The 9530-nt window shown below is 35.4% G+C and overlaps 1 protein-coding gene across 1 annotated transcript in view; it reads left to right on the plus strand.

Annotated features, from left to right (window-relative positions):
- The first annotated feature begins 571 nt into the window (after positions 1 to 571).
- Positions 572 to 9530, plus strand: part of LARP1B (La ribonucleoprotein 1B) — a 218251-nt gene continuing 209292 nt past the window's right edge. The window contains exons 1-4 of the mRNA XM_042782555.1: positions 572 to 664; positions 1058 to 1117; positions 2910 to 3084; positions 8132 to 8272. Of these exons, the coding sequence (XP_042638489.1) occupies positions 1076 to 1117; positions 2910 to 3084; positions 8132 to 8272 (358 nt within the window). The 5' untranslated portion in view covers positions 572 to 664; positions 1058 to 1075. The remainder of the gene's footprint in view (positions 665 to 1057; positions 1118 to 2909; positions 3085 to 8131; positions 8273 to 9530) is intronic.

The raw sequence follows: 9530 nt of genomic DNA on the forward strand, positions 1-9530 counted from the left end.
AGGTTCAACCTATTAGGGTTGTCAAACCTGTTTGTTTTCTAGGACAAATAGTTTGAAGTCTATTGACATTTTCTGTGTCCTTGGTGAATGTATTAGTTGTATAGAAAAATGTATCCCATTAGAAATCTGAGTCACCAACTTTGTATTAAAATATGTTTTCTTTTTATCATGTAATAGTTTGTCTGGTGGCGTAGTGCCTAAGGCTTTTGACAGCCAACCAGAAGGCTGGCAGTTTAAACCCACAAGCCCCACCTAGGAAAGACGATTGGGCAATCTACTTCCTTTGAGATACCACCTTGGAAACCCAAGGGAGGGGTTGCTATGAGTGGGATTTGACTCTACTGGCAGTGAGCTTGAGCTTAAATGAATGCCTTGGTCTGTCAATTCCAAACTGTTAACATGGTTCTCACATTTATTTGAACTGAAGACCAATTTGAATCTGTGTGTTAAATGTAGTTGATTTATTGCTAGGAATTTGAGTTTCTGAACTTCAAATTTTGTTGCAAGTGATGACTACACTGATTTACTGAAATTGGTACAGTGATTATTTTGTTAAATACATTGAATTAAGTGGTAGTAAAAACAATTCTCTGTATTTTCCTTAGACCTCAGTTCCCCAAAAGTTATAAAGGCAGGAAATCTCAAGACAAAGAAAAACACTAAGGTATGTTTTTACGAGAAATAGTTATTAACTATACTGAATGTGGAAATTGTTCTTTTAGATTTGCATTGTGTACTTTTCTTCCAGTTGTATCATTGATATTAGTTTGATACTGTCCTAGAGAATTGTGGTTTTTATCCAAAACCCATCTTTTGCTGTCATGTGTACCTCATTTTGGTTAATTAAATTTGTGCTAGAAGTTTGATCATATGCCCAAACGTTCTTATTCCAAAGTATTCTGTTGTTCAGAGGGACTTTTTAGATTAATTTGGCAAATGCCTGCATATAATTAAATGTAGGTGTATTTAAAAATTATTTTCACTTTCAGAAAATATATTTCTGTTCATAATTTTGAAAACTAATTTGTGAACATAACACTTATTTATTACTTCTTAGGCTAGTGATTTCAGTGACATGGCAAATTGGCCAACACCAAGCGAATTAGTGAACACTGGAGTGAGTATTAAGAATTTTTTTTTTTTCCAAAAAAGGCAGATATTCTCATTTCATCGTGCAGAATTTATTTTACTTAAAATCTAGAAAGTTGTAGCATTATGGATAGGCTTAAGGACTAGATTCCATCTAGGTTTTTTTTTTATTTATTTGCATCTTTTGACATTGTCAATAGTATTAGTAATGAATTTGGTGTCTTAAGCTTTAACCATGGTAAGAGTTACCTGTTATTTTTGTAATAATGATTATGTTAGGAATTATAGATCAAAATTTTATATTTTTATAAAATTATACATTGATAAAGAGATGCTATAAGCTTGGTAGCTACCATTTTGATAGTTTTACCTATTTTCCAGATGCCTAATCTCCTTCATCACATTTTTCCCATCTGGTTGTATTCTCAGGAGGTAACCTTGAGTTTGGGGTATGTTGCTGGTTAACTTCATGTAATGCCTATAAACAAAGGGATTGATTTTAAATGCAGTGTCCTTTAATATAATGTGCCTAAGTTAAGCCCATTTTATATTTCTATGCATGTGTATATTTTCTTTGATTTATAGTATTTTCAATATATATTGAAGTTCTAAATGTATATGTGTGTGTGTGTGTACACACACACACACATATTTCATATCAAGAATTGTGCAGTGAATAGATCTTTCAGTTTATTTAACTGTATGTATAAAATAAACTCTTTAGAAAGTTGGGTATAAAATATCTCATTAAGGGACTTTTCAGAGGAGTAGCATATATGGTTATCTGATTACATGTTTTTATTTGACATTGTACACTTTGTTATTTGTAATTTGTACAGTATTACTGGTGTATAGTTATAAGTATATATATCTTTACTTAAATAGTTTGAGGTATAAATGACATATATAAACTGCATAAATATGAAGTGTACAATTTGATAAATTTTGACCTGTATGCGCCTGTGATACGATCACCTCAATCAAGATAATGAATTTATTCATTAGTCTCAAAAGTTTCCTCACGTTCCTTTATAATCTCTTTTGGTTCTAGGTTTTATACAGCATAATTATTTTGAGATTTATTTATATTGTTGTGTGTTTTAGTAGTTCTTTCTTTTTTTTTTGCTAAGGAACATCCCATTGTATGGACAGAACACAGTTTATCCATTCATTATTGTTGATGAACATTTAGATTATTTCTAGTTTTTGCTATTACAAATAAAGTTGCTATGAACATTTATGTACAGATTTTTTATGGATACTTGTTTTCATTTTTCTTGAGTTAAGTACTTGTTAGTAGAATGGCTGAGTCATATGGTATGTATTTATTTAGCTTTTTTAAAAACTACCAAACTTACATTTCTATCAGCAGTGTATGAAAACTCCATTTCCTCTATATCCTCACTGATACTTGGTATGGTCAGTTTTAGTTTTAGCTGTGTTGATAGATGTGCAATGATAATGGACTGTAGTTATTTGTATTTGTCTAATGATATCAGTCATCTTTTCATATGTTTAGTTGCCATCAATAACTTCTTTGTCGTTTTTGTTCACCTTTTTTGACCATTTAAAAAAAATTGAGCTGTTTACTTGTTACCTTTGAGAGTTCATTATATATTCTGGATACAAGTCTTTTATCAACAACTTTGCAGATATTTTTTTCCCAGTCTGTTACTTGTGTTTTTAATAGTTCTTTTGAATAGCAACTTTTTATGGATAAAAGCTATTTTGTTATTTGTTTTGTACTATATAGGAGAGGTTTATTACTACAAATTTTTTGATATGTTAATGAAAATAATTTCATTAAAACCTTTTCACAGTGTCAGAACGCCATTAACCAAGGAAATAAGAAGGTACAAAATAGAAAAGAAAAAGAAGAGAAAGTTGAAAAGAGAAGCAACAGTGAGAGCAAAGAAAACCGGGAAATGAAGTTGGATGGTCCAGGTGAAAATGTCAGTGAAGATGAGGCTCAGTCAAGTAATCAACGAAAAAGAGGTCAGTTTAACATTTTGATTTTAATTTTTGGAAGAAAATTGTAATAATGAAGAATTAATATTAAACCATTTGATCGTTGGTAGTCACCAGTGTAAATTTTAGATTTTTTGATGATAAGACATCTGCAGTGGTAACTGCTTTGCTTTTGTTACATTTTTAATCTATTAGACTCTTCTTTCTGCATTTGACTCGTGTATATATAAGACAATGGAGTGAAGTTCTACTTAAAGAGATCAGACAGGGATCAGTGAATAGAGGTATACTCTAGACCAAGAATAGACTCAGCTAAGGCTAATCATGTACAGACACCAGTGATATAAAATGATATAAAATACCTGCAGTCCTTGCAGAAACAATAGAAGACAGACACAGAGTAATCCCTCACAGACATCCCAACACTGTGGGAGAGAGATCCAATAGAGCTACTACCTCAGGACCATAGTATTGGGGTATACCAGACTCAATTGGCACAACAAAATACATAAAAGCGTTGCTCCACATCCTACATTGGTAAGTAGCGACTGGGGTCTTAAAAGCTTTCAAGCAGCCATCTAGGATGCAGCTAATGGTCTTCCAGAGTTGGAAGTGAAGAAGAACGCACAAAAAAAAAAAAAAAAAAAAAAAAAAAACCCAAGGGCATTTAGAAGCAATTAACCCTAGGACACGATGGCCCTTGAGACCATAAGAACTGGATGGTGCCCGGCTACCAATGCCAACCACTCAGGAAAGGATCAAATCTGGAGATCCTGGATAGAGTGAGAGGGAAAATGTGGAACAAAATCCAAAAACTCAATAATGACTAGAATTACTGGTCAGATGAAGTCTGGTAAGACTCCCAATACTATGGCCCTGAAATACATTCAGCGCCTGAAATAAAACTCACTCCCAGGGGCGGGCTCTTAGCCCAATGGTTAGTGAGATGTACATGTAGACCACTCAACCCAGGATGCTGCACCCACACACTTAATGGTAATGCATCCCCTAAAGCAGTAAATCATGGGTCACCAAAGGACCAACATTCAAACTGAGGAAATGCAGGACAAACAGGAGTGCATGATTATGAGGGGCACAGGGGAAGTGTTGCAGGGTAGGGAGGGGAGGAGGCTGGGTTGGGGTTGGACATGGCGAATGGGGAATGAAACTAAATGTATGTGTGACTTTGAATGTAAAACAAGCTCTTAAAATAAAAAAAAATAAAGAGATGGTTGTAAATGTAGTTTTTGGAAAGTCATATGGTAACTCTTATTATTTTAAATCTTCACGGGAATTATGTTTTGTTAGGGAGTTCTGGGGAAATTAAATAATTTATTTTTGTAAGTGATGAATAAGCATGATTTTGGTCAACTTTACTGTTTTTCTTATAGCGTCCTGATCCTTAAATTAACATTTTATAGTATATAAAAGAAAAAATTATATAGCATCTTTATATCCTTTTTCCTGATCTTTCATTTGTCCAGGAATGGATTATGATTTATCTGCTTTGTAAAAGCATGTTTTCATGCATTGTTCTGAGCCTAGGCAAAAGTGTGTTCAGGGGTCTCTAGGCAGAAAAGAATATTAAATGCTAGAAGGTCAGTGGCTACAGTATGATAAGCTTTGGAAAAATGGCCGGAGATGAGATTGGATAGGTAGACAAGGCCTCCACGTTATACAGGACCTTGGTAACTTAGAATTTGGATTTTAAATACCATGGGAAGCCATTGAAGCATTGAAGTGATAGGGCATAGGAGGGGACATTGAATGGTGTAGTAGTTGCCAGTCAACTTTCTTTTTCTTTTCTTTAATTGTAATTTGGGTGAAAGTATAGAGAGTAAATTCATTTTCCATAGAGCAATTCATACATATTTTGTCTCATGACATTGATTACAATTTCCCACAGTATACCAGCTCTCTTCCCATTTCCTTTCCTTACTTAACCTCTTCCTTGTGTCCTTACCTCCCATGAACTCCCACTCCCTGAGTTGTCTCCTTGTGCAAACACTGCCCTTCTGTTCTCCTATGATTGATTGCTTGAAGGAGTATATCTACCTGATGTAAATGTTCACCCCATATGCCTGTCTGTTGTTTGGCTGGAAGCCACACTAGTGAGTTCAGTTCCAGATCTGAAGGGTGGCTGGTGGCCATAGACTTGGGGATCTTACCAGGCTCTGTCAGACCAACAAACCTGTTCTTTTTTTATGATTTTGAATTTTGTTCCACATTGTTCTCCCAACTCTATCCAGGATCTTCTGCACAGATCCCCTCCCGAGTGGTTGACAGTGGTAGGCAGACATCATCTAGTTCTTCTAGTCTCATGGTGATACAGGCTGAGGATCGCATGGCTACCAGTCCTTTGTACTAATTGTTTCCATGAGTCTTTGGTTTTCTTCATTCTTCTTTGCCCTGGGCAAGGAGAGACCCATCGTTGCATCTTATAGGCTTTTAAGATTGCAGTCACTACTCAACCAAAGTAGGATGTAAACCAATGTTTTTGTGTAGTATGTTATGCCAGTTGAGCTTGATGTCCCCCTGTGACCATGGTCCTGAGCCCCCAGGTTCAACTACTCGCTCCCTTTAGGTAGCTCAGCCAACTTTCTTAATGGAAATAACAGCAAACCATATATTGACTTGAGTTTATTATGTGAAATAGATTTTTTTTTTTTTTTTTTAATTTTAAGTAAATATGCATTCCTTAGGTGCAGGGTAAGCATCAGGCTCCCTTGATACTGTGAGCCGAGGCTGATTGCTCTAAAGTGATATCAGTAGGACAACCAATTGGTTGTTAGAAAAATTTGTCCCTAATGCTTCATCATTTTATCATCTACCTTTCTGTCTTGCTTCCCAGATCTAGTAGGAATCTTTTTATTTTTTAGAATTTATACAGACAGATCTACCATCTGGCTTTAAAATTTGTCCTCCTTACCAGATCTTCGTTTAAAAGTGATTACCCAGGAATAAAAGATGAGATGTTTTGTTGTTAGAGTAATTCATATAATCAAGTTAAGAATTGATACTCTTAGATCATACTTTTTTCTTTTTAATCTTCAAAAAAAGTGTTTGTGTATGCCAGGGAATCTCATTGATAGAACTGATAGTAGATGCTTTAAAAAGTTTGTAAGATTCTTTCATATTCTCTTTTTCTCATCTGATCCATAGTTTGTAGGATACATAGATAATCAGTATTGCAGTTGTACGCTAATATTCCTTTTCCCTTACCTACCTTGATAATTCTTCCTTTGCTAATGAATCTTATGTTTTGGTAGAGTATATAAAATGGGGCAGAAGAGTGAACATTTTGAAACTTTGACTATACAATCCATGAGTAGAGAATCTTTTGGAATTACACTATCGTACAACAATTAATTATAATTGAGTCATCTAGAAAAATAAAATTGTTTGTATCTTTGGTATTTAGAAAGTAGGAAAATGTATAATAGCTGTAAAAAAAAATTCTATCAAATGCAGTTATAATTTTGTACTTAAACGTATCCATTTAACATTTTGAAAAACTTCACTCTTTAGTAATAATTCTATACAAATGAATGTTTTATTTACTTTTTATTTTTTTATGAAAATTCACTGCCATTGAATCAATTTTGATTCATAGTGACCTTATAGGACAGAGTAGAACTGCTCCATATAAATGAATATTTTAGATAGTGATCAGAAACTAAAATTTTCATCTGTAAACCTGGCTTTTTGATGTGTCTTCTTTATAAAAAAAAAAATCAAATAATACAAAGGAGTAGTTTGTATATGTACTATTTCTGAATAGCTTGTCCATCAGAATTAAATACAGAAGAATGAATATTTCATTCAAGTAAAAGAAATCCAATGATAGCTCCATCACTGATTTTTTTTTAAAACATTGTTTGCACAAGTTTATTTATTTCTGTTTTTTTATTGTGATTTTGGTTAAAAGTTTCAGAGCAAATTGATTTTCCATTCAACAGTTCATACATGCATATTGGAAAGACATTGGTGCCCACAGTATAATATCTCTCTTCCTACACTCTTCCTGTGATTACCTTTTCAGTGTGTCCTCCTTTCTTATGCGTTCCTGTCTTCTGAGTTTTCTCCCTGCACAAATGCTGCCCTTCTAATCTTCTGTGGTTGATTGTTCTAAGGAATGTACCTCTTTGGTGTAATTATTCACCTTATAGACCTATTTGGCTAGAAGCCACAGGAGTGAATTCCATTCCAGACTGAAGGGTGAAAAGGGACCATAGTCTTGGGGTTTTCACCAGTCTCTATTAGATCAGTAAGCCTGTTTCCCCCCCCACACACACACTCTATCTAGGATCTCCTATTTTGATTCCTTTCTGAGTGGGTGACAGTGGTAGCTGGGCATCATGTAGTTCTTCTGGTCTCAGGGTCATGTAAATTGTGGTTCGTATGGTCCACTAGTCCCTTGGAGTAATTGTTTCCGTGAGTCTTTGATTTTCTTCATTCTTCTTTGCTCCGGATGAGAAAAGACCGGTTTTTGCATCTTAAGTGGCCACTTGTAAGCTTTTAAGACCCTTATTGCTCTTTACCAAAGTAGGTTGTAGAACAATGTTTTTGTGTAGTATGGTATACTAGTTTAGCTTGATGTCCCCGGTGACCAGGTCCTAAGCCCGCGGGCCCAGCAACTCGCTCTCTCAAGGTGTTTGTCAGGGGCTAAGAAGTTAGTTAACTTTGATCTCTGTTAGCTCTGTTATATATGTGGTCATTCTTATAACACATATGAACAAATACAGGTGTAGAAATGTCATCTGCCAAACTTATATAAGATCATGGGTATATTCCCTTTTGCGTACCCATATCTGATCATTTATCCTGTCTATTTATCCACCCATGGATTAATGTTGTTATTACTTATAATGCAATAACAAGTTTATTAAAGAGCTGTATGAGAAGAAAAAAGATTCTCTTGGTACTCTGTAAATAATTTAAGGACAAATTAAGTCACTTTTCTTTTTAAAAAATAAAACTTGTTTATATCAAAATTTAGAGTGCTTTCAGAATTGCACGACTCCAATCAAAAATATGCGTTGTCATTAAAAGATTTTATTTTGCTTTCTTCAAGCTAATAAACACAAGTGGGTACCACTTCACTTAGATGATGTAAGACCAGAGTGTCAAGAAAGACCAGGCTCCCGGAACAGCTCAAGATGTCAACCTGAAGCTAACAAAACAGCATATAACAATAGGCGAAATGAAACACGGGGTAAGTTACATTTAAGGAAAAAGGACTGTAAAGAACTTAATGTTTTCCTTACTGTTATTGTTTCAACAATTTGTTCTTGTTGAGAATATACATAGCAAAAACAATTCAAGTTTCTGCATGTACAATTCAGTGACGATGATTGCATTCTTCGAGTTGTGCAACCATTCTTACCCTCCTATTCCTCGTTGCACTTTGCTCTTTAACAAACATAAACTCCCTGAGTTCTAAAGTTCCTATCTTTTGTCACTTTAGGTGCTCTGGTGGCATAGTGCTTCAGGCATTTATTTGACTGCTGACCAGAAGGCTGCAAGTTCAAACATACCAGCCATTTCTCAGAAGGAGGATTGGGCAATCTACTTCCATGGAGATAACTGCCTCAGAAATCCAGGGAGGGGCGCTGTGAGTCAGGATCGACTCCACAGCATTGAGTTTGTTTTTTGTTTTTTGTTGTCATTTTGATCCCATACCCCAAAACCCACTGCCGTTGAGTTGGATTCAACTCATAGTGACACCTCCTTGGGTTTCCGAGGTGGTATCATTATGGAAGTAGATTGCCCAGTCTTCCTTCTGAGGAGTGACTGGTGGGTTTGAACCACCAGCCTTCTGGTTAGCAGTCAAATGCCTTAGGCACAATGCCACCAGAGTTCCTTTTGATCCCATGTAGATCTTAAAAGGTTATAATCCTCAAGGCAGACAGTTTTACTAGTTAGGCTAAAGTACTTGGTTTTAAGAAGATTTCAGGGAATATTTTTGGTTTAGGGTTTAAAGATTTATCTCAGAGCAATAGTTTCAGGGGTTCTTCCACCCTCCATGGGTCCAAAAAGTCTGGAGTCTTAGAGAATGTTTAAATCTGTTTTGCATTTCCCTGTTTTTGAATGAGATTCTGCTAAGGAATCTTTGATCAAAATGTTCGGTAATAGTGGCCAGGCACCATGCAGTTCTGGTCTCATGGCAAAGGAAACAGTTGTTTGTTCTTAGAGGCAGTTAGCCACGCATTCCATATCCTCCTCCTATTCCTGACTCTTCTCCTTCCTCTATTGTTCCAGGTGAATAGAGACCAATTTTCATGACTTGGATGGCTGCTTGCAAGCTTTTAGGAACTTAGGCACAAGTAATGAATTAGGAGGCAGAAAAGAAGCATTAAACATGTTATTAGGCCAGTTATCTGAGATGTCCCATGAAACCATGACCCTGAACCTCCAAACCAAGGAAACAAATTGCATGAAGGGGTTGGTTGTGTGTGTGTGTGTGTGTGTGT

This window comes from Orycteropus afer, unplaced genomic scaffold, assembly GCF_000298275.1.
Source record: "Orycteropus afer afer isolate SDZICR_OR568_19922 unplaced genomic scaffold, OryAfe1.0 scaffold00367, whole genome shotgun sequence".
Classification (NCBI taxonomy): Eukaryota; Metazoa; Chordata; class Mammalia; order Tubulidentata; family Orycteropodidae; genus Orycteropus; species Orycteropus afer.